Source organism: Catharus ustulatus, chromosome Z (assembly GCF_009819885.2).
Source record: "Catharus ustulatus isolate bCatUst1 chromosome Z, bCatUst1.pri.v2, whole genome shotgun sequence".
Taxonomy (NCBI): Eukaryota; Metazoa; Chordata; class Aves; order Passeriformes; family Turdidae; genus Catharus; species Catharus ustulatus.
This window is the reverse complement of record NC_046262.2, coordinates 29,602,287-29,627,735: the sequence shown is the minus strand read 5'-3', so window position 1 is coordinate 29,627,735 and position 25,449 is coordinate 29,602,287. Positions and strand designations below refer to the sequence as shown.

General features: G+C 36.1%; 1 protein-coding gene across 50 annotated transcripts in view; it reads left to right on the top strand.

Annotated features, from left to right (window-relative positions):
• The window catches only part of PTPRD (protein tyrosine phosphatase receptor type D), a 1,216,292-nt gene that overhangs the window by 1,086,407 nt on the left and 104,436 nt on the right, over positions 1-25,449 (top strand). For 14 of the 50 annotated variants that reach the window (XM_033085142.2, XM_042780188.1, XM_042780189.1 and 11 more), the window contains 10 exons: positions 3,558-3,691; positions 4,966-5,110; positions 8,369-8,674; positions 9,690-9,883; positions 11,632-11,658; positions 13,763-13,880; positions 18,739-19,326; positions 19,760-19,857; positions 20,634-20,887; positions 25,183-25,273. In XM_033085142.2, coding sequence (XP_032941033.1) covers positions 3,558-3,691; positions 4,966-5,110; positions 8,369-8,674; positions 9,690-9,883; positions 11,632-11,658; positions 13,763-13,880; positions 18,739-19,326; positions 19,760-19,857; positions 20,634-20,887; positions 25,183-25,273 — 1,955 coding nt within the window. Of the gene's footprint in view, positions 1-3,557; positions 3,692-4,965; positions 5,111-8,368; positions 8,675-9,689; positions 9,884-11,631; positions 11,659-13,762; positions 13,881-18,738; positions 19,327-19,756; positions 19,858-20,633; positions 20,888-25,182; positions 25,274-25,449 lie in introns of all 50 variants that reach the window. The other 36 variants (XM_033085130.2, XM_033085127.2, XM_033085113.2 and 33 more) reach the window with 8 other exon arrangements.

Here is a 25,449-nt window from a genome sequence, read left to right as displayed (position 1 = left end):
CTTTAATCACAGATGGAGATAAAACCCCATATGCAGGACAAAGTCCCGCAATCTGTGTTTGTTCCTGGTTATCCAGCAATAAACGTGGAGGAATAGGCAAGGGAAAATATAGAAGTTGATGTGAAGTTTTGGAAAAAATGGTTGTGGACTTTGGTTACTGTGGTTTTGTCATTGCATTGTAGTCTTTCATTGTGTGTACTGCCTAATATATATTTAGAAGAAGGAAGAGATATGCTTGGAGCACACAGAAATTAGGGGTTTTAATGTACAGTAATTTCACGATTACAAGCCGCACCTGATTATAAGCCACAGGTCTGAGTGTCGGCAACATTTCGTTCTTTGTCCATGTATAAGCCGGACCAGATTATTAGCCACACTTTCGTTCGCAGCGAGGATCCGCGTGCAACTTTCACAAAGTTACCAATTAGTAACAGAATCATGGGATCGTGGAGTTTACTGGCTTGACCCCGCTCGGGGTGGCCGCCAGGGAGCGGCCCCGGCCTCGCTCGCCACTGCTGCCGGCAGGAGGGAGAGGGGTGTGCCCGGCTGCTGCCATGGGGAAGTGGGAGAGGGGCTTGCCCAGCCGCTGCCGCCGTGAAGAGGGAGAGGGGCGTGCCCAGCTGCCACCACGCCCCCCAGGGCCAGGCAGCGCTGCCGCTGCGTCGCCACTGCCCCCCCACTCGGGGCTGGGCAGACTCCGGCTCGGCTCGGGGCTGCTGCTGGCTCAGACTTCCGGGTTGGGAAATTTCCAAAATTTGTTCATATATTGGCCACTCCTGAATGTAAGCTGCACTTCTGGTTTGGGAGCTAAATTTTAGTCAAAATGGTGTGGCTTATAATCGTGAAATTACTTAATTTTGTAGAGCACATTGCCCTCAAAACAGAAAAGACAGTATTGAGGGAATGCTCATGCAAAACCATCCCATTTAGTGCACTGCCCGTGAACAGTACTAATATGGAGATAGATTTGTTGTATGACGTTAAAAACACTTCAGTAAGAGTATAAAGTCCACTTTGCATACATTTGCTCTAGGCTTTTTTCTTTCTCTGAAGGAGACCAGTAGTTTCTATCAGCTTCCAGCTTGGCTTGGCTCCTATGTGCCACTGAAGATTTTTTGAGCAGATATGTATTCTAGGCATAAATCCTAAATAGTTTGGAAATTAATTGTTCTGCTTCCTTAGCCAGTACTTTTTCTTTGGTACTGGGTTCCATACTGGAGTTTGTCAGCAATAAAGTGTGTTCAGTTTCTGTTATTTTGTTTTATTTCTTCATCTTCTCTTGTCTGTTAGGATCTGTGCAGATTTCCCTGTCACCTTTTTCTTCTGTCAGTGTTTTCAGCATTAGAGTTGCCTAACTGTGGTTAAAAAAATCTGAGGGAAGACTAATTTTTGAAGCTAGATATTTTGACAAACAGCATTTGGAAAAGTCCAATTAGCCATCAGCTTGTCTTATAAAATGATTGAGAATTGCAGACCTTAGATGACAAAGGGTTTGGGTTTTTTAAAAAGGAATACTTGGAGATTGAGGGTCTTAAAACATGTAGAGAGACAGGAAATACCCTTAGTTCTCCATCTGCTACCATATTTATCATAACAGATGGTACCAGCCTTCACATGAGTCACTTGACTGATCATTTACTATTACTGCCTGGCTGTTTTCCACAATTCATGTATCCATACATTAAGCAGAGATCATAGCGTCCCAGGACAATTCAGGCTGGCAGGATGGTTATCTGGGGAACTGTCCAGCCACAGCCACTGCCCAGAGCAGCCTCAGCTCTGGGGTCAGACTGAATTTCTTACGGCTTCACCCACTTGATGTGTAAAACCCCCCCCAGAGCTGATATGGTCCAACCTCCTTAGGCCCTGGCTGCATTTCTGGGTTGTCTCGAGCCTCTCATGTTTCAGCTTGTGCCACTGCCTCTCACCTGCCACACTATCTGAAGAGCCTGGCTGCATCTCTTCCATCCCTTCTGTCACTGCTGGGAGTGCTGTTGAGAGCCATCCATTCTCCTAGCTGAACCCATCGCCAGCACTGCAGCCTGTCCTTGCAAAATTAGAATCCTTCACAAATACTTCGTTGATTTCGTTTCCTATAATGGCTCCCCATGCTTTGGGATCATTTCCTCTTTTCACTTTGCAGGTCCCAGGCAGTGGTCTCTTTTAAGACCAGACACCTTTTAGAAAAACATCTAGTTAGTCCTGCCCCTTTTTATTCCTGTAAAAGAGTTGGTCTCCTGTTACTCTCAGTCACTCACTCATTTAAAAAAAAAAAAATGGTAGAGATTTTCAGTGTCCACTGAGGAGTTTGAATATCTACTTCATTTAGAAAGGTTCTGTTTTTGAAAGTTAAATATCAAATCTGTACCAGAATACACAAGGGCAGTGTTGTCAAACTGATATTCTGTATAAGTCTGGGGAAGATAAAAATAAAAATGCCAAATTATTTTAACACTTTTTAAGTCTTTTACTATACTAAAGGAACATACTTGTAATGCTATGATAGAATTCTTCCCTGATAAATGTTAGTGAAACTATCATTGTTGTCACATGCTGCTTCTTACACCTGTTCTCAGTGTGTGCTAAGAAGTGCATCTTTTTATTTTTCTCCTGAAAAAATGAGAGCATGTCGCATTTTGTTTTTGAACAGCTAGAGATGCTGTGGAAAACTGTTTCATGCCTTATCAACAGCACTGTTAACTGAAAGTAATGTTTTAGATCTTGGGTACCAAAACTATTGTACAAAATCCAATGATATAGTTATGTTTTGCTCTCCTTTCCCAGTCAACCTTACCATTTGCTTTACATTTGAAGAAGTAAATTAGGATATCCATTTACCATGGGCAATTTCCGTGACCATTACACAAGATACAACAACAGAGAATATTCTTGATTAATGCAATCAAAAGTGCATTTTGCTTCTTGCAATTTGAAGGTGTTGTCAACTAAAAATTAAGATATATTTGTAAAAATACCAGTCATTAACAGATGGAAATATATCACATAATGAGAAATAAGCTGGGTTGTAACTACTTCAGGTTAAACAAGCTGGGTATTGTATGTGGGTGTCTTCTTAAAGACCAGGATGTATTTACTATCTTCCATTTCTGAGCTGAGAAAGAAATTAAATCTGGAAGTGCGTGTAATAGTTTTAACACTTTATTCTAGACTGTTTCGGCTAATCATATGTTCTATTAGTTTTTTCTCATACTCACACAAATATATAGATGTATATATTTGCCAATTCACACATAGGTTGCTGGAATTCATCACCAGGAATCTCTTCAATTGCATTTCACTTCTGTTTGTTTTATTTACACTGAAAAAACTCTTACTTGAAATCCTTGATAATTTTTAACGTGTTAGTAAAATGTAGCATTATTCTTTTTCTGTGCTTAGATAAATTTGTTTCATCGTAGTGTGAATCAATTTGTTTAGGTTCAGTAAGATAAAGTAAAGTAATATTGCATGCCATATTCAGAAAACATTTTAAAAGATTTGAAATAATTGAAGTATCCAAGTTAATAATGGGCATCACTGCTCGACTTTTTCTTTAGTACCTGGTCAACCACTGAACTTCAAAGCAGAACCCGAGTCTGAAACAAGCATACTGCTTTCCTGGACACCTCCACGGTCGGATACCATTTCCAGCTATGAACTGGTTTACAAAGATGGAGAGCATGGGGAGGAAGTAAGTAGCAAGATTGTACATCTTTTTAATGATCATTGATAAGTTGGACACAAAATGTGTCAGTGGTTTAAACTTCATGTTCTTGTAAATTGCCTAGTAGAAATGCCTTGATATTTAGGTTTGATATTACGTTTGTTGAGCCCAGCAGTTAGCCTAGTGACAGACTGAAAGTTTGTGAAGAGGAAAAAATGTTGTCAATGGTTACCAGCCAGTGGAATTTTGCTGTAGATGGCAATGAATCCTCCACAAAAATTCCATCCAGTTTTCGACATTGGTTATGTCTTTTATTGATTATGTCTTTCTCTGTAAAGGTTTGGAAGCAAAAGTGTTTGAGGGCATTCTATGGACCCATTAAACCTTTTTTCAACTTATATCTGAACTTGAAAATCTATTTTCAGTCTTAGATAATTTTTGTTTCTCTGTGCCATTGGGTAAGAGAATTCCTGAGCTTTTCTAATATTTCAGTAATAATTGAGAAGAAAGCAGGATATTCTTTCTAAAGATTAAAACCTGAACTAGACTTTTTCTGTACTATTACTTCATAAAGAATTTTCAGTTTGTGGGCCTTTATTATGTATGTGCCATAAACTTTAGAATAAACTGTTCTTCTGCTGGGGAAAATGCCTTATTACAAGGTGTCACTGAAAAAAAAAAAACCAGAAGGACACAGGAGATTGTCAGCCTCATTGGTTTCTCCTGCATCTTCAAGTCATTGCTGATGCTTCAACTGAGCTTATGTTTATGGCAGCTTCACACATACAATATGAATTCATAAGCTGATTTTATGGAAGGGGGCCAGGTCCGTATTTCACTTCCAAATAGGATGCAGACCACTGCTTAGTAAGTTACCCTATGGAAGAATTTGCTTTTAGTAATTTGAATACAAATTTAACTACAAGGTTAAACCCAAGATAACTTACACTATAAAATCACTACTGTAAAAGACACTTATAGGTAAGGCTTTGTTTATGTGGTATTGTCTGAAAAACCTTTCATACTTTAGTGTAGAGCTATTTGTTCCTCAAACAGTCAAGCTTTGTTTGTGGTTTGAGCTTCACATGTTAAACTGTCAACTTTAAAAAATAGGTTATTAATGTTAGTCAAAAGTATTAGAGTCAGTTTTGGTTTTGTTCAGTTCAGTTTTGTTCTGCTTTATTTTCTTGAATTTAAGCTTCTCTTTATGGTTTTATCCCAGTATAAAAGCATACAGGCAATATATGGAATTCTAAATCTCTGTATACTAACCCGGAGATTGTCTTATTATCTACCTTCAGCAACGGGTTTCCACTGAACCTACCACATCGTATCGTCTGCAAGGCTTGAGACCAAACAGCCTGTACTTGTTCCGCCTAGCTGCACGATCTCCTCAAGGCCTGGGTGCTTCCACAGCAGAAATCTCAGCCAGAACCATGCAGTCAAGTAGGTGTCTCTCCTCGAAGTATTTATTCTCTTTGTTTCTGTTTCTCAAAGAGATTAATCTCAGTAGCCTGGGTAGGCAGAGACAGAGAAAAAAGCAAAATACAGTATTCATGTTGCTTGATGCAGCAAAAGAATGCTTAAAATGTGTGTTTTTGAGGTATATTGTCATCCATTTAATATGAGTGGCTTTTACATAGCTTCATAAAACAACCCAAATAAACCAGTGTCTAAGGAGGCAATATAATGTTGGCATAATAAAATTTTACTTTATAATGAGGTGAAATGTTGTATCATGCAATAGGTGTACATTAATAACAGTCCTTAACCAACCACATTCCACCTCCCCAGTCTGCACACTTCCTAGGTTGTTTCTGCAGCATCTCCCTGAAGTGAAAAAATTTGTAGAGTGTATCCGGCTGAATATTTCAGACTGGATCAGATATGTTGTAACATCTGTTCTACAGAATCTTATCATTCTGATTTTATTCGGTTTTCTTAATTTGGGCTTTTTACAATGTTCAGTCATTTTCTACCGGGGGAAAAACAGTTTGAGATTTAAAAAATTGTCAGGGACTTATATATACACCTTAAAACATTTAAATTAAGACTTAACTAAATCAACTATTCAGCAATGATACCCAGAAGGATTATTCTTGCCTGTTAAGTTAAGCTTTTCTGACAGTTTGTGTTACAATGTGTCATTGAAAAACTTAGTACAGTTCTACTTGCATTTGTTTTAAATTAAATTGCCTGTTCTTAAAGATTATTCAAAACAGAAAATTCAGTTTCTCAGTTGACATGAGTCTTTTTAATTTGCAGTCATGACACAGTCGTTCCTTGTTAGTGTTATATATTAATATCAATTAGTGTGACTGGAGAAATAGTGCTGCTCACCTTTAAGCAAATGTGTTTCTAGAGCATTTCTAAAGCACTTGGAATAAGCATAAAAATGCACATATAACACAAGGTTAGTTTTAGATATACTGGCAAGGCAAGTTTTCAGTTTAGTAATTCTGAATGAATAATTTGATTAAGAAATATTTATTTTTTCTGGGAGCCATTTTAACTATTTAGAATGCTCATTATCATATATTGGGTAAAGATTGCTTAGACTGTATACAAAACAAACATCTAGGAGCCAAGGCTGCATGTTTCATATATTACAAGCACATTTCCATTTTCTCTTCTTGAATATATGTTATGTTTTGCTCAGCTTTGTTCTTCAGATATTAGTAAAATCCTGTTGATTTCAGTGATCACATACAAGTAATTTGCTGCAAAGATTACTTTTTTTTTTAGAAAAGTGCAATTAAGAAAAACAGTATATGCGTTAATAAAACTGGTTAAAGTAGCCTTCAAATTATCCTTAGTTACATAAGTGCAATACTTTGCATTTTCAGAGTATAATGGATTAAAAATTAATAAACTTCTGTGATTTTGTTAGCAATATTCACCAGAATGTGCTGCTGCCTTTCATCTTGATATCAGAGGAAGATGCTGCAGGGATTTATTTCTTTTTTGTAAGACCCTTAAGGGACATTTTACATGTATTTTACTTCCTGCACAAGTTAGTGTAGAAAGGGATCCATTTGTTTTGAGTACTTGATTATTGAATTAGTGTATGAAAATAACCTCAAATGTGTTAATTCTCATCTGTTTTTCTATCCACCTCCTCTAGTTAATCACAATACTAGTAAATTCCCTCCTATCTTCCCTTTGGAGGAGCAGTGTACCATACTGAGTAAAAAGCCATTGATCCCTGTAGAAAGAGCTGTAGGGAACTAACAGATACATGCAGTATACAACAGATAAATGCAGTAGGTCGCAGCAGGGTCCTAGGCCTTCTCTGTTGTTTTAATTTTGTTTGATGTGACTATTATATGTATGTATGAGTGTCCGTTTGCTTCTTTTTTCCCTTAAGAAGTGGGAAGAAAAGGTGGAGAGGGAGATGTAAAGGGGAGTGAAGGTCTTACACAGAAAAACCATGTTTTTCTAAAAAGACAGGAGGCAGAAATAGGAAAGGAGTTCACATCCCTTCCTTCTGCTAGTGAGTTTCAATTATGGCTTCTTTTTTTGGTGCTCTGAATTGTCTGTTAGTAAGAATAGATTTTGGTAAGTCAAAGTGCATTTAAGCACATAAATTCATACCCAGCTTTCAGTACTTGATTGGCTTTACTGAAAGCAGTGGAATGACATGCATGCTTAAATGCTCTGAAGCTTAAAAAAGGTAAATATGCTAACATACTCCTTTGAGAGCAAATGAGTAAAGGTGAGCATTTCTGCTCTGGAAGACTGATGATGCTGACAGGAGATGAAACAAAGTCAGAAACTTGCATTCTGATGTGCTCAGCTTGTAAATTCACTGTGCAAAATGAATACCTGCTTTTTTTACACGCTGTTTGGGGTAGATTTTTTTTTCCCCTGTAGAAGTAATATACATTACTGGTAGGATTGATTCTTTGCTAGCAAAGGTATCTCCAAGAGAAGTTAAAAAAATTAAACTGAGAGCTGATCTAGGGTAAGTACAAGTTACAGTCAGAATCAACAAGCCTGTCACTTTTTCCTGGTAGGTAAATCTTTGACTAAGACTTTCTTCATCTTCTATGGACTGCATGCTCATAGTATGTTAACTATGATAAGTGTTTCAGTAAATGCTTTCAATTCAAATGTAATTTATGGTTGACTTGTGTGAGGCAGACTCATTTAAATAAAAGGTAATTTGTTTATGAGAGTGGAAAGGCTGCAAAAATGGCAACCTGTGGAGCAATTTCTAGCAATTATTGCAAGTTTTTAGGAGTTCTGTAAAAACAGATTTTCTGTCTTAAGGGAAGTTTGAAGGGGATGTCTAAATTTGTAAATAAATTCATGTCATGTTATTTAAAATGTTATAGCTTGCATTAATTGCAAGGATTGTAAAGATAGATCAGTAGTCATAGAAGTATCACGTTTTTGTTTTATTTCAAGAAGAATTTTGCTTACAGGTAGGTAATATTATTTTGAGGCTTCATATTCATATATTTCCCCTACATCCTTTTTCACCATTTAGTTTGTCTGTTCATTTTCAGTTTCCTCATGTTAATAAGCCAAGGTACATATGATTATCTGACGTTTTGCTTTTTTGAGTTTCTACTTTTTTTGTTTATTTATTATTTTCATTTGGTTCTCTTTTATTTATTTTTATTTTTTCTTTTGTTCATTTTTTTTCAATCACTTCTATCCTTCCACTCAAATCCTCCTTTAACCCACTACTGAAATTAGAGCCGTCAGCTCCTCCTCGAGACATTAGTTGCACAAGCCCCAGCTCCACTAGCATTTTGGTAAGTTGGAAACCTCCACCGGTGGAAAAACAGAATGGCATTATCACTGCATACTCCATCAAGTACATTGGGATTGATGGAGAAGATGTCAAGCCCCATGAAATTTTGGGAATTTCCTCGGACAGTACCCAGTACCTTTTGGAACAACTGGAAAAATGGACTGAGTACCGGATCTCTGTGACTGCTCACACTGATGTTGGACCTGGCCCAGAGAGCCTGGCAGTATTGATTCGGACAGATGAAGATGGTATGTTGCCTCCACTACATCAGTTTGCACCTCTATGACTCTGTCATCTGCTGTCTTTTCTATAGGCTAACAGTAATTTTTTTCTGCTCCTCTTTTTTTTCCGAAGTGTAACCAGATATTATCACCTTTTGAGCTTTTTAATCAAAGACTGTTCTTTCTACACCATTTTTCTATTTGGTATTTTTGTAGTTTTTTTATCAGAATTTTTTTTTTTTTGCAAGTGACTTGAATCCACTGCTCCTTTGAGCCCATGCATATCCTTCTTGCTCCTCCTTTAATGAAAAATGACTCTTAGGGAAAAACTTTCTTCCTTTTCCTTGATTTTATGGTCATTGTCATTTTTAAACAGTTATGTCTGTAAAATTTTTTTCAGGTCCTGGTTTTTTGGTTGTTTGTTTTGGTTTTATTTTAAACTGCTTTTTTCTTCCATATTGTGCTTATTGATTTGAGAGTTTTTTGGGTTGTGTTTTTTTTGTTGGCTTTTTTGTTTTGTTTTGTTTTTTGATCTTGGAAAACTGATGCTCCACACATTTTCTTTTCTTCCATTCTTGAAAGTGACAGAAGACAGCCTTGTAATCAGCCTCCTTTTTATCCTGAGGAAAAAACAAACCAAAATAAATCATAGAACTTGACAAACAAAAAAAAAAAAAAAAAAGATTTTTTTTTTAATCTTTTGTGGTTTTGTTATTATTATAGCATTATTATTTTAATGATAAAATATCTCTTTGTGCTATAATGCTTTGAATCTCAAAGCATCTTCCTTGGCTTTTGTACATTTTTACATGTTTTTCTATTTCTCTAATACTCCTTTTTCTTCCATTTTTTGCATCAGTCATGTTTTTTGATCTTTTCACTGAAACGTAGAGCAGATTTGTTGAGCATTTTCATTTGCTGAATGATTTGTATTCTTCAAAGACAACATAGTGAGTCTGCCCTTTCTTAAGAAAAAAAAACGCAAAAGACCTGGGTGGGGCAGGTGGCTGTAATTCTCTTCTGTCCAATGATGTTGTTCCAGTTCCTAGTGGTCCTCCTCGCAAAGTCGAGGTGGAGGCTGTCAACTCCACTGCTGTTAAAGTGTCGTGGCGCTCGCCTGTGCCCAACAAGCAGCACGGACAGATACGAGGGTACCAGGTCCACTACGTGAGGATGGAGAATGGAGAGCCAAAGGGCCAGCCCATGCTCAAGGACATCATGCTGGCGGATGCACAGGTAATTGGCACACTTTCTTCTTTTCTAGGTCACAGTGAAAACATTTCATGTACCAGAGAGCTATCCAAACCTACCTTTTGTTGTTGAGGGTCTTTTCTCTTCCTATTTGTTTACCAGCTAGTATTTTTTGTGTCTATTTTAAAAACTTTTTTTCAGAACACTCATGTTTAAAGGTTCTTGGGCCAAAACAAGACACTTTATTGATCTGTAACTAAATGCTAGGCTATGTCATTACTCTCATTCTGTTAAACTTGGAAACTTTACATATACTCTGAAGCATCAGTGATCTGATCCAGGTGAAAGCCAGTGTAGTAAACTGTGCACGGCGTGATCCACCCATCTCCTATTTGGTAGTTTCAGTGGAGATCCTAGAATCATTAGAAGCTCATGTTAATCTGTTATTACAGTGTTTCTCTGACTAACTTGTACACGTTACTACGCATTTCACAAGAAATTTATGCTCTTAACGTAACTTTAGAAACCTTTGAGGTGTTATACTTTTCATTATTCATATCGGCAATCTCATGGTTATTTATATTGTAAAATTTCCTATCTGTTTTAGAAATTATGAGATTGTGAGATAACAGATACTAGTACTCTGTAGAACTTAAGATTTCCAAAGCTCCTGAAACTGAAGGAGTCATCCTATGGGAAGCTATTATCATTAATATGTCTCACTGCTAGCTCCTAGTTCATGACCGGGTTGACTGGAAATGAAAAGAAACCAAAGAGTAAAATCTGTTTTGGAAACATTTTACATGAATAAAAAAAAATAGGGGTTACTTTTTTTTTTTTCCTCCTCCTTTTCAGTCTTAGTTCTGAATTTCAGATTTGCAGAGACCTCTTTGGGGAATAGGTGTCCTACACCTGCATTTTGCCCATAATCCTATTTGCAAAGTACTGTGTCTGTTTCTGGACCACTTTGTTGCCTGTACTTTCCTATTTTGGAGAACATGGTGTTCTAACGGTTGAAATTCACTGGAGACAAAGGTGAAAGTAGATCCGGAAGTGGGAAGGGAAAGGGAAAAGGGAAAGGAGATGGAAAAGGACATTCCTAGTGTGCTTTGGTTCTCCTCTTCCTTTCACAAATTTTTGCTTTCAGCCCCTCTGTGATATGGGATTAAAATGGTTTTAAACACTAGGAGGTCAGTAACTGGAGACTAGATGAGATATTAGAGTCTCCAAATCTCATAAAGCCAAAAGTAGTATTTCTTCTTTTGTCAAGTTTAGCTTTGCTAAACCCACTTGCTACTGTTTCACAGAGGATAGCCAACTCCTTTCTCTTCTCACCTTTTCTTCTTGCCCTCTTCTATGATACATGTGATCAAGGCTTGTGCAGGTATGAATACCTTGACAGTAAAATATAATTGTGGTTTGAAGACTTAATGCATTGAATTAATTTAGGAAACTGAAGCATATAGCCTGGTAACATGATTAAATAAACCAGGTAGTCTTTAATTCAGCCTTGGTAACTTTTCATAAAATCTATAATAAAATAATACAAGAGGATTCATTGCTTCTTTTATTTGTCAGTGAAAGAGAAGTAGCTGGATTTTAGGGAAAACAGAAATGGAATTAAAAATGCCTGGCCTGATTTCATGTGATTCTACATGGATAATTCGAATTGTACATCACTTTTTCAGACATCTTTCATATTCATTTTACTATAAAGAACAAAACTTTGTCTCAACCAGGCTACAAATCTCCTTTTTTTTTTTTTTCTTTCAACTTCTCTTACTGTAAATTAGTGGGAATATGATGATACTACTGAACATGTAAGTACTTTTTGACTGGGTAGAAAAACATTGTGTGTTTGGGTTGAAATTTTTTTGTCTTGCTTGTTTGCTTGTAGCATTGTATGGTTTTGTTTGGGTTAGGTTTTTTTTCTGGTGCTTTCTTTCGGTTGTTTTTTGTTTTGCAGGACGTTTTTTTGTCATTTGCACAAATGCATGTACCTAACATCAAAAATTTTCTCCTATGACACCTTTTTCCTTACTTGTTCTTTTATTTTTATTATTTTCCCAGGGAGAGTATGATTACTGTTGCTTGCCTGTGCTGGGGTTTAGCATGATGCCAAAATGTACAGCACTGATTTGTGTTTCCGTCTTTTTGATGGCTGTCACTAACTTTGCTTCACAATTTCTTCTTTACAAATGAAACAGTAGTGGTTCAGAGTTACATACCAATACTTTTATTTTTCTGTATTCATTTTAAGGTTTGTTTTTTATTGTGTTTTTTTGGTGTAACTGAAAGTAGAAGTCAGTTGTGCTTTCTTTTGTGTAAAATAAATACATGCTATCAGAAAAGCCAAATGCCCTGCAGTGTTTATGCCTAAGTAATAATGTTTTCTGTATCCAAACCACACTTTCAAACATTACATGCAGACATAGCTCTTACACCATGAAGTACTGATTGTTTTGGAAGAGGCTAATATCTTCATAAGTCTTTCTGTTTTGTGGTTTTGCAGGGGTTTTTTTGCCTTTTACAGTTTAATTCTGGTAGTACCAGGTGCAGTTTTCTTATGAATGATATTAAGTCTTTCTTACTGATTTTGACTTTACAGTTCAATTCAATATCGAGACAGAGTATAAGAAGGGGATCTTTTGATAGTAGATTGTTATGTGCTGTTTCATGTTGTTGTTTAGTTGGGTTTTTTGAGCTATTTTGCCCACTCGTTCTGATCATTACCTAATTATTGCTATATTGCTAATAACTGATGAATTCTAATCACATCTTTACTAAGCTCATATCCACTATCTTGAAAAATCCATATACTATGAATAGGTTGGCCTATGATTTTTGTATTAACTTTTCATGTCTGTTCTATCTGAGGGATGTGTGATTGCACATTTGCTATTTATTCTATATGTATAAATACACAATCCCTCTGGCAGCACTGAAATTTAGTGCAAGTTCATTCAGGCATATAAAAATGCAAAGTAGTCCAATGCTTATAGGCTGGAAGCTGGGGACTCTGGGCCCATCAGTTACCTCCAAAAGCTGTCCCTTTATATTTTCGTATAAGATTTATTTATATTATGAGTGTAAAAACTTACTCCTCTTCCTGTCCTTGTAGCAAGACGTAAGTTTAGTACATTTCTCGCACACCATTCAGCATCTTGGGTGTGCATATACGTGTGTGCACACACATGTGATAGGATACCCCATTACTCTGATATTTAGTTTGATGTTGCTGTTACTTTGCTCTAGCTGAAGAGCTACTTGTTTTGTAGCTGCTCTCGTCTGAGGGCCATCAGATCTATCCTCTGACCAGATTTTTAGTGGTGTTTTACATAGTTCTTGTAGACCTGAAGGGCTAGTTGTTCCTAAAGTCCTTGCCGATATTGAGAAGTGCAGTCTATCCCGTGACACAGGTTTCAGTGAAAGTGTAATGGAAGTAATGAGGCTTTTTTGTTCAGCCAAACCATCATTACTTACAAAGTGTGCATGTAAATGCAATATTTTTCTTACTAGGCATTTTAGAACTGTATCAGTGATATCCTGTTAGTAACTGGTTAAACTGAGTTTCTCATATCTACATGTGCATGTGTTTCACAGTGTCAGTAGTATTCCTCAGGCAAGATATTTCAGAAGACTTCTTTCAGTGTTCACACCACTAAGTCTTTGGCCTTTTGCTTTAAACTACCTGAGGCATACTATTTAGATGTGTGCTGTTCTTTATTGCTTAAGTGAGTGAAATGCTTTGCATTATCAAGTATTTCACACAGTACAGTCTGTTGGTGCGCTCAAATGCTTGCCAATATCACTGCCAATAGCTCAAAAGTGGAATATAAATGGGGTTTCTAAAGTATTCTGCATTCTCCTGGCAAACAATCCATTTAAAATTAATTGTTCTTATTTTATTTTATTTAATCTTAGGAAATGATAATTTCTGGGCTTCAGCCTGAAACCACATACTCTTTCACTGTGACAGCCTATACAACTAAAGGTGACGGAGCCCGCAGCAAACCCAAACTTGTATCTACTACTGGTGCAGGTAATACTTATATACAAATTGAGCTCTAAATGAATCCTTTGACTTTTTCTGCTACTGTTTTTTTGTTCCTACTGTTTGGAAGTCGCCTGTTATGTAAGAAGTGTTTCTAGGATGTAGGATTTTTCTAGCACATTTGGACCTTCATTTATTTAGGTAAAACAGAGCTAGTGACTCCCTTTGTCCCTTTCTTAGTTCCAGATGAGATCACTTTATAGCTTTTAGTGGCTCTTTCATTATCATTGCTGTCTTCTTTGAGATGAAGAAATAGAAATTCAGAGCTGAGAAGGATATTTGAAAAACTTGTAAAGGCTTTTCATGATCTTTGTGAAAATAGCAACACTGCTGCCTACCAGTAAAAACATTGAAAGAACCCATCTGTATAACAGCCACAACTTATCTCAGAAAAATGTTATTATTAAAGCAGAGAATTGGAAAAGAGAATGAAACTCCATCCTGTGAAACCCTGAAGCCCATATTGATTCAGGGGTAATTTAAGGAGTAAGCTGGGGCAGAACATACCGTGCCACTCTGTTCAGTCTGCATTTGATCTCAGGTAGTACTAAATGCTGGATATCTTGATTGCATAAGCAATAGAGCAGCTAGCACTGATGGGATGAATCAAACTGCTTTTAGATGAGGAATAATTGTTTTTGTTTTTTGGTACAGCTTAACCAGTTGATGCTACCACAGGTTGGGTGTGATGCTTACCTACAGGTGCTCAGAATCTGTAGATGTTGTGTTCATTTTCAGGGATTTGTAGTGCAGCCATTAACGATATTCTATTACAATCACATGAAGCACCATTACAAGCTCTCTGAATAACAATTCTTTATAGATAAAATAGATGGATAAAATAGATAAAAGCCAAAAGGCATATGTATTTATATTTATAGTGATTAATTCAGTCTTTAAAACAATCTCTGAATGCAGGATCACATCTTATATTAATATCAAAACCATATATATTCTTTTCTTGTTAGATTCCTTGGAAAAATATCACTCTTGGTGGCTAGATGCACAATGTTTCATTTCAGATCTTAGAATACAACCTAGTCATTACTCTTGGCTATTGCTGAAACTTACTGTCTGACTTCTTATCTTTCCTGGATTCTCATACTCTTGAGAAAAAAAGGTGGTGTATATTTCTGGCATGTATTGGAAGTTGACTTAAGAAAAGGAGACCCTTGATACATTACTCTTTTTTAAAGTTCAATTCCTTATTTAAATAAACACAATTGTATAAAATATGGTTTTATTAGTTCCTAGATATTAACACAGGTTATGCAAATATGCTTGCAAAACTTAAAGTTTCACTGCATTTAGTCCTTATTGACTGTATTATTCTACCAAGATCTCTGATGCTTCTACTTTAAAAAGACAGAACAAGTCCTATGCCCCGAATAAACTTGACTGAAGAGCAATAGACAATTAGAGGCACGTCTATAAATGTAATGTATGTAATACCGTTCTTGTAGTTTGCTTAACCCTGTGAACAAATAATGTATTTTCCTAGGATTAACAGCTAGTTACCATTTTGCTCCTTCATACATCCCAGACTGTATGAAATCTCTTCACTTGGTGTTACAGCTTGCTGTGCTTGGGCTGTTGTTGTAAGAAAAATTTGTATGCAGATTTTTGAAAAAAAGAGACACTGAACATAGTAACAACAGCTTCCTGCTCATTTTCAGTGAGAACACATCACACATACAAGGGAAGGAGTGGTGCATTAACACCCTTAAAGGGTTTTAGGTCTGTAATGAAGTCTCTTATTCACTTGGAGTTTCAACTTGATTTTTTTCCCTAGAAAGGTGCTATTGGAATACTACAATAAAGAAAATTAAGGATCTGACTTTCTAGTCTAACTTTTAAAGTTTGAATAAAATTGACTGAGATTATATTTATAAGACATTTGAAAGGAGAATAGATTTCTGAACATTTACCAGAAAAGTGATCTGTAGGGTATTCAGACAATAAGTAACTATTCAGCTGTCAAGTTAGTGATACAAAAACATTATTTACATTTTTATGCAGTAAAGATTCTCCAAACATGAGTCAGCCTACAGTGTGGTTATTAGTACAGTCACTGAATGCTGTTGATATTTTCATTCAAGGGTATGCTTTTGTTCAGTTTCCTTTCCTCACTATTGAAATCAGATAGAACAAAAACTGTTACTGAACATTTCAAAATCCAAGTACTTATTAAATTACTTGGGGCAGAAGTTACAAAATGATAACAAGACCTTGATAAAATTGAAGACTTACTAGTCAGTGGTATCATACATTTTTTATGAAGATTTCAATCAGACCTTTAATTTCTGTGTCACAGTCGTTGAAGAATCCCATAGGGCAATAGCTTGTCCTTTGCTCTCATACTGGACAGCACTCTTGAAATACAGGTTTCAGATAAAAGAAGAAAGTTTATATTAAGGCTGTGGTGTATTTTATAGCAGCTAACAGAAAAAAAGTTATTTCAGGTAATTTGGAAAAGGCAGCTTGCATGAGCTTCTACTAGTAGTAGATGGCAAGCCATTGCAGCAGTAATGTCTGTTGCAAAGGGGTATATGAAAGATTTCTTGTATTAATGTATTAATGTAAGAGGGTTTCACGAGATCAGAGAATATATTTTGTTTTATGGACAATTTCACTTCTTTGAGGCTCATGGAAAATTCAGAAATTTCTAGAGAGAGCTATTTGGTGATACAACTTTATATATGACAGAATCCTGTCATTTGTCCTAAAAGATTGTAATATTCATAAGTAAATCATACTGACAGTAGATATTAACTGAAAGCTGTCTGAAAATAAAAATAAATTTATCTGCTTTGCAACAACAGATAGGTTTTATGGTATTAAAAACAAGTGGCCATTGTTATTTACTGGTTTAGTCACAGGTTATTTTATTGGATAGGTAAAGTTTATTAATCCCCTGGTTCTGATTAGAGCAAGTATTAGTTTCTTCCTTGCTCTGTAGTTACCACAAAGGTTAAAATGTAGTCCTAATTGTGAAGTCTGCCACAAGAACAAAAAAAGAAAGCATTAATTATTTATTAATTATTAATTAATTAATTACAAAAATAATTTAGTTATACCTTCCAGTAATGTCTCTATGAAGCTGAAGGAGTATTATTCTTTTTAGGTAAACTGTTCTTTCCTCTGCTACATTGGTATCAATAATAGTTACAATGCAGAGAAAAATATGGCCTGCAAAGGGCCTTCATGGCCTTCTCTTGGTTCCATAAAGACTTTCAGTTATCAATGAGGAAAAGTCAGAACTAATGAGAGGGATACTCTTTACAAGGCGGAAAGTGTGGGAAAACACTCAGAAGATTCCACAATAATGCTACCAAGTGAACTCAACATTTAAATTTAAAGATATTTAGAAAATTTATATAAAACCTACCTATAATTCTTACACAATTAAAAGCAGTGCCATGACTTTAAATAGATGTAATGAGGAAAGAGCTTGCTACTTACAGAATTTTCTTCAAGACATGCCATTCTTTTCCTAATTCTTTATGGAATGGTAGTTAGACCTTCTAACAATAATAATCTGATTTTCTGGGTGCCTGAGAACTGAAGATAAATAGTAAAATCTATTGAATACAGGAACCAAAGCTCATAGTGAAGCAGTTGCATTCACATGGGAAGGCTTCAAATGCAGATAAAGCTAATTAGCCTTTGTTGAAGACTGTGTTGTCATTGCAGTACTACTCCTGAAACTGCTCTGATCTTCTGACCTGTCAGGTATTTGTACAGAAGGAGAACCAAATTTCTAAACAGTTTTGGATATGTTTCATTATCAAATAAATCTCTGTAATAGAAACAGAATTTTTTGAAATAAAGTATTAATGAAAATAGAAACAAAACGTATACAAATGGATGTGAATAAATTAAAACTAGTTCATCAATTAAATAGAAACAATAAATAAGAATTAAAATTAGGCCTCCAAAAATGTAAACTATTTAAATTGTATAATGATTTTTCTGGCTTGGTCAGGTCTGATTCAGTCCTCTCTGGGCTTCAATTCCTCCTCAATGTCTGTACCACACTTGCAGTCTGAACTTCTCTAAGAGACAAATCACCAGTTTGGACCAATGGATGCCAATTAAGAATTTGACTGCATGTAGTGTATAGCTTAAGAAGAGCTACCAATTTGGCTTTCTTCAGAAGAAATCTAATTCATGTGCATGAAAATCATGCTGGACAATAAATCATATGTGATAAGCGATGCTGGAAAGTATTAAATTCCAAACTGCACTACCCTCCCACACTAAAGCAGTGGAGGCAGAAGTGATTTGTGAAAAGAAACTAGAATGATAGGGTTCTAATCATGTGAGGTAATGATTTTTGAGGGCAAGGTTGTTCTGACTGCTACCACATTTAAACTATTAATGATAAAAGTTATGTTTAACTTTCATAGAAAGTTTTTATTTTTTCTTTAATTATTTTCCCATTTACAGGAAATGTGTCTTGTATTAAATACATGAAAACTTATGACAGTACTTTTTTGCTTGCAAGGAAGGATTTGTGAGACAGGACCATTCATAAGACATTTGTTGGAAGTTTTACTTCTTGATTTGTGTTCCTAGATCCCGTGCCTCTGAATGTGCTGTGTATTTAGAAATAATGGTAAGGGAAGAAGACAAAAAAGCAGTAAATGGCTCTACTGTTGCAGTTCCTTATACTGTATGACTAAATACTCAGGAACCAGACACTGTTTCTTCATTAGGACATTAATATGTGGAAATAAGAGTGAGGAAAGTGAAAACATATCCCTATTCCTGCTAAAACTAGCCTCAAGAATTGTACGTGCAATTGTGTTTATATCTGTCCTCTTCAAATAACATTGTGCTACAGTTCCAGGCAAACCTCGGCTTGTGATTAGCCACACACAGATGAACACGGCTCTAATTCAGTGGCATCCTCCTGTGGAAACTTTTGGCCCGCTGCAGGGTTATCGCCTGAAGTTTGGTCGCAAAGACACGGATACATTGACGACCATGGAATTCTCAGAGAAGGAAGATCACTTCACGGCCACAGACATCCACAAAGGAGCTTCTTATGTCTTCAGGCTCTCAGCTAGAAATAAAGTGGGCTTTGGGGAGGAGATGGTTAAAGAGATTTCTGTTCCTGAAGAGGTACCCAGTGGATTTCCCCAAAATCTCCACTCGGAAAGCTCTACTTCTACATCAGTTCAATTAACTTGGCAGATGCCACTCTTGGCAGAAAGAAATGGCATTATCACCAAGTATACCATCTTGTACAGAGATATCAATGTTGCTTACCAGCCAGTTGAACTCCCTGTTGTTCCTGCTGATACCACTATGACACTTTCTGGCTTAAAACCAGATACCACTTATGATGTAAAAGTACGTGCCCACACAAGCAAAGGGCCTGGTCCATATAGTCCAAGTGTCCAGTTCAGGACACTACCCGTGGATCAAGGTAGGATTTGTCTGCTTATGGCGTTGACCTTTAAAGGAGTATCGGTCTTTGGATATCAGTGTTTTTGAAGGTGTAAATAAAACTGACCGGCCCATTCATAAAAATAGGTTCATCAAACACAAAAGGTAAAGTATATAACTCTTAATATGTTTTGGATGCCTTAGAATTCAGTTGTCCCTTGCCAAGCAAGTTCTGGCTAACTTCCTGACAATATTTTCAGGTAAGGAAAATGTGTGCATTGGGTTGTCACTAGATAAGAGTGAGAACGAGTTTAAATGTGATATTTAAATATGAACAAACAGGTAGGAGAGTTGAATCCTTGTTGATTTTTTACCTAAATGGAGAGCTCATTCTTCCCAAGTAGCTGTGGAAATATGACAAGATCTGAGCTCCAAGATGTTGTTTATATACATTATTTCTTTTTTTCCAGCAGTGTTTGCAAAAAATTTTCATGTTAAAGCAGTAATGAAGACTTCTGTTTTGCTGTCCTGGGAAATTCCAGAAAACTACAATTCAGCTTTGCCTTTCAAAGTAAGTTACTTTCCATTTATACAAGAGAAAAAACCAGAAACTAGATAATGTTTTTACCTTAGTAAGTAGTTTACTGAACATGTACCATGAACATGTATTGTGGGCACCATTGTTTCTAAGAGTCCTAATTTTTCATTCACTGCTCCAGTATTTTGAAGAAAACAGTGGAAGATTTTTTTTTTTCCTCAAGTCATTTCCATAGTGAAGGCAATTGAGTACCATTTTGGGTTTTGTCTCCTCAATGTACAGCAGCAAATTTTTGATTTGCAATTTTTTACTCCACTGGCTATAGCTTTATCCAGATATAGAGACTCAGTGTAACTTGCAGTCTGCCTGCAATTTCTTTTGCTTCATTCTTAATCATTTGGGTCATCTGAGGCAGGGGCAAGTGAAAAACATTGTTTTAGAAACTAAATGGTACAAAAGCCTTTCTAAATGAGGACTGTGAATTAAAAAGTCAAGAAGTTATTAACAGGAGTACCTTGCTGTAAATTCTGGGTTCAAGAAAAGCTGCTTGCTTCGAAAAAATGAAATTTGATTTCAGGAGTGTTCACATTACTTTTTACTAATTTAGTACTTCTTTTCCCCTAAAAGTGAGAATTTTGCTTGCAGTAGTGAATTCAGTTTTGCACTGTTTTACATCCCAAAATACCCAAATAAATTTAAATTTATTTATTTATTATTTAAATTTATAGCTTGGTTGATTTCTGAATTCAGTGTGACAGCATCATTTGCCTTCTCCTAGTAACCAAAACTACCTTTGTGTATTAACTTAGATCCTTTATGATGATGGGAAGATGGAGGTTGATGGACGTGCTACTCAAAAGCTGATCACAAACTTGAAGCCAGAGACATCGTATTCATTTGTCCTGACAAACAGAGGGAATAGTGCTGGGGGACTTCAGCACAGAGTAACCGCAAAGACTGCACCAGATGTGCTTCGCACAAAGCCAGTCTTCATCGGAAAGACCAACTTAGATGGCATGATAACTGTGGAACTTCCAGAAGTACCCTCAAACGAGAACATAAAGTGAGTGAATGAATGACATACCATTGTTTTTAACTCCAGAGAGATTATCATCCTGGCTCTTGATGGTGGACCACGGCTCTATTCTTTATAGCAGTACAGAGACTACAGTACTCTGCAGTAGCATTTGACCTAATATCAATGCAATATTTGATATTGTAAGCTGGGAGGTGCTGTTGATCCTCTCAAGGGATAAGAGGCCTTACAGGGGCATGTAGATAGATTGGAACACTGGGCAGTAATAAGCAGCATGAAAATTAAGAACAAATGTCAGATTCTGTTGTGAAGGTCCTTGATGCATTCAACAGAGGGCAAGAAAGCTGATGGAAGGACTGAAAGGAGTGTCCTGTAAGGAGCTGCTAAGGGCTTTGAGCTTGTCTTGTTTGGAGAAAAGAAGATTAAGGGCTGACCTCCTTGTTCTCTGCCGCTTCCTGAGGAGGGGAAGTGAAGAGGGAGCTGCTGATCTTTTCTTCCATTTATAGAACATGAGGCAATGCCTCAGAGCTGCATCAGAGATGGTTCAGATGTATTAGGAAGCATTTGTTTAGTATGAGTGTTTTCAAACTGGAAGAGGTTTCCTGGTCAGGTGGTTAATGTCCCAAGCATGTCAGTGTTTAAGACTGACGTGTTAGTTAATTTGTTTTAACTTTTGGTCAGCCCTGAAGTGTTGAGGTAATAGGAATAGATGATCACTGTATGACAATTCCAACTAGAATTCTTAACTTTGTCACATAGCCATGTATGAAAAACTTGTATGGAGACTGATTGTCCTTCAGTTTGCAGATTTTTCTCAGAGTACTTTTGTGTTTTATCATGGACTGCAAAATTAGGGATGCAGAAAACCAGTTAGATTTTGAACAACATACCATTTCAAAAAGAAAGCATAAGCTGCTACCCTGCTGTAGCTCCTTGAAGTACTCAGAGTCAGTCACTCAAGAATTGCATGGATTTTTAAAGAATGGGTACTGTACTTAAATGAATTCAGATTAATTAATTCTGATGTTTTTTATAAGGATAAAAATACCTTGTCCTCTCCACTGGTCTCAGAAAGAAAACAAGAGATTTTGCTAAAAAAAATTGGAAGTTTTCTACATGTTACATAGATTTTGGAAGGGGAAAGGTGATGTGGAAATTTAAACAACAGAAACAGGACTAAAGACCTGAGAGCACATGGCCAGCAGGGATTAGAAAGGTTAGACAATAAAGATTTGCCAGGAAAACATGAAGCATGATACAATCAATAAGTTTTATTGCTCTGCTTATAGCGATTCTTGTTGATCTGTAAGGTTCCCATATGTAATGTAAAGGAAATGGGGAGGAAAATGAGCCAGCCCACTCTTTGGTGGATTTTTACAGTTTTCTAGAAAGCTTCCCCCTTTTTCATTACTGACTGAAGATTTTGAGGCAGGTAAGGTCAAGAAATAAATGACTTTGAAACATTAAAAAGATGAAAAACTGAAAAATGTAGTCATTATCATTAGATTGAGTAAGATGCAGTCAGTAACAAATGCAGCTAAGGAAGACTGAAGATGGAATGAGTCAAAAAAGATTTATGAGGCAGAGCATTTACAGAGAGAAAAATGTACAGGATAGCTGATCAAACAGTAGCAGCAGATAGCATTGGAATAAAAGACAATTCCCTTCTTTTTATATAGGTTAAAAAAGTTAAAGAGTCTAAGTGTCATCAGAAAAGATACATTAAATCTAGAGGGTTCAACTGCCAATTTTGCAAATAGTGTATTTCCTAGTTGTACATCTACTTTCTAAGAATACTTGATCAGGCTTGACGAAGTAAAACATAACAACAAAGATTGACTTGACCCTTGGAGCAGGCATAGCAAGGCAACTACATATTAAACAGAAAACCTGACCTGATGCTCGCTAGAAATAAGGTTATTCTGCGTTAGTCTTTGTATGGGAAGAACAATTTCATGTATTAGTTATGTTGACATTTTTAGACATGGTGCTCCTCTATTGGTCCATGATATGCTTAGGATTGTCCCTAGCTTACAATGAAGTACTGAGAATTTTTAAATACTACTAATTACAGAGAAAATGAAACAGGTAATGGTTTGCTCTAATGAAGTGTAGGTAATGAGATTGAGGGTAATGTTTAAAAGCCTTTGTAATATTTGTAATTAAAGATGGTAGTATTCGTCAATGTTTGGTGGTGATACAGCATAGAAATTGGTGCAGAGCTCACCTTATGATTAATAAAATGTGTCTATTTTGCTCATCTCAAGGGAGCAAGTTCTTAATTTTTCTTTCTTTTAATATTTTGGGCTATTTCCAAAGCAATTTTTATATGTAAAGGACAGTTCATATTTATCTGAGTCTCTTACATCTCTGAAAACTCTTAAATAAAAACAGAGTTTTGTGGAAGATTTTAGCCTCTCGAATACTCAGTAGATAAGACAATACCCAAATAAACCCTTCATTTCTCACCCTCCTCCCTCCCCTCTCCCCTAGAGTAAAAAAAACTTCAGCATGAAAACAAACAAGAAAATAATGAAGTAAACTACAAAATATGTTTTTCAGGAGACGCTACATTTTGCACAATTAAGTAAAAATCACAGAACTTCGTTTTCCTTCACAATTTCCAGCACTCCATATTGGTGTGAAGATTTTCATTTTTCTTCTTACTATTGATCTACTTATTCTTTCGGTTTAAAATACTCTGTGTGTGCTGAAAATCTTTGCTATTCAAAGTATTTTTAATAGACCAATGCAGGTTTAAAATCTGCTTTCAACCAGCCTCACAGTTTTGCATCTTTTTAAAAGATGGTTTATAATATTGTCACTATAAGAATGAATGCCACAGATGTTTTTTGGAATACTGGAATACAGCAAGTGGATATTAATTAATAATCTATGGGCAGCACTTCTTTCCAGCACTTCTGTTGGAGCTCAGCATTTCCACAGAAAACTTCCTCTGATTTCTTAACACACATATTACTGAATATAGGTACTTTCTACAGGAGCTGAAAATCTCAAGTTTTGATACATTTCTTTTATGGGAAAGAGCTTTAAATAAAAAGAGATTATTAAAATGGATCAATGGTTTGGGCTGGTATGGTAAAAAAGGAAGTTTATGTAGTTGGCTTAAACTGAGATGGTTTTTAGCCAATTGTAAGGCAGCTTATTATCTGCAGATTCTTTTTTGTTAATTACTTAGGATTTTTGGCTGCATCGCATGAGTAAAATTAATAGTTTTGGACAAGGTTGAATGGGTTGTAAAAACTCGCAGACTGGAAGAGGACATGGCCCATGAGACACTAACATTATCTTCCATAATGAGACCCAGAAACACCTTAATAAGCTTTTGTTACTGGAAACAAAGAAAACTAGTTTATTTTCCTCACCCCTGAGGTGGGGGATGCTTGACTTTTTGGCAAGGATGTTTATCAAGAAGACTTAGATTATACTACTCTTCATGTCCTGCTGTTGTGATTCTACTGCTTCCTCCCTCACGCTAATGTGAAGTTATGGACAAACTGACACGTACCTAGGCTTTGTGAAGTAAGCAGTGAAAGTACCAGATCTCCATCATAGTAGAAAATATAATTGACTAGTCTCCACAGGTGGGGAAGAAGAAATATTTTTAGGAAAAAAAAAATTTTTAGGAAAATATTTCTGAGGAGAACTGATATATGTAATTTGCAAATTCTAGATGTAAAGAGCATATATATCAAGCTCTCTTACCTATGACTCTGAACAGATTACTTATGTAGATAAAACTAATGGCATTTGATTGTAAAAAGGAGAGTGCAGTATCAAATGGGTGGAGTGTATGTAATGTTTGCTTTCTTTTCTCTTTATTATGATATAGGCATTATAAAGTAAATTTTGTTAACCTACTATTCTGATTATGCATTAAAACAGGAGAAGATAGGTAGGTAATTGAGATTTAAATATATGGTAATATATTTCAGTTTAGGGCTTTGGGGTTTTTTTCTCAGCGTGATGATGGCAGAGCACAGATAACCTATGGCTCTTGTATTTCATGTCGGCATGTTAGTACATTGTAATTAAAGTTTTTTTATATAAATATTTATATGTTTATATGAAAAGGCGAGTAATTGGTGCCATTTGTTTGTCTAATGCTTCACAATCAAAGTTGTTTCAAGAGTGTGAACATTTACAGCTATGTTTGGAAGGCTGCAGTGACATATTAGCTTGAAGAAGTTTATTCTCAACATACCACTTTTCTCTTTAAGTTCCTCTAAACAGACCCACTCTATCAATTTTTCTATTCCTTTTCATTCAACTTCACTTTTGTCCAACTTTTTCATTTACAGAGGCTATTACATAGTTATTGTGCCTTTGAAGAGGTCTCGTGGAAAGTTTATCAAACCCTGGGAGAGTCCAGATGAAATGGAACTAGATGAGGTACTGTAAATGGTTTGGGGTTTTTTTCTTCTCCTTTATTAAAGAAGCAGTCTTGCTAGCTTTAGGTAATTAACAGTTTTAAAAGTTTTGGTTGTCATGGTACTTTATGTTTATATTTGCATTAGCCTGTGGAGACTAAAACAAAAATTCAGATTACTTAAATGAGAAGATGGTAA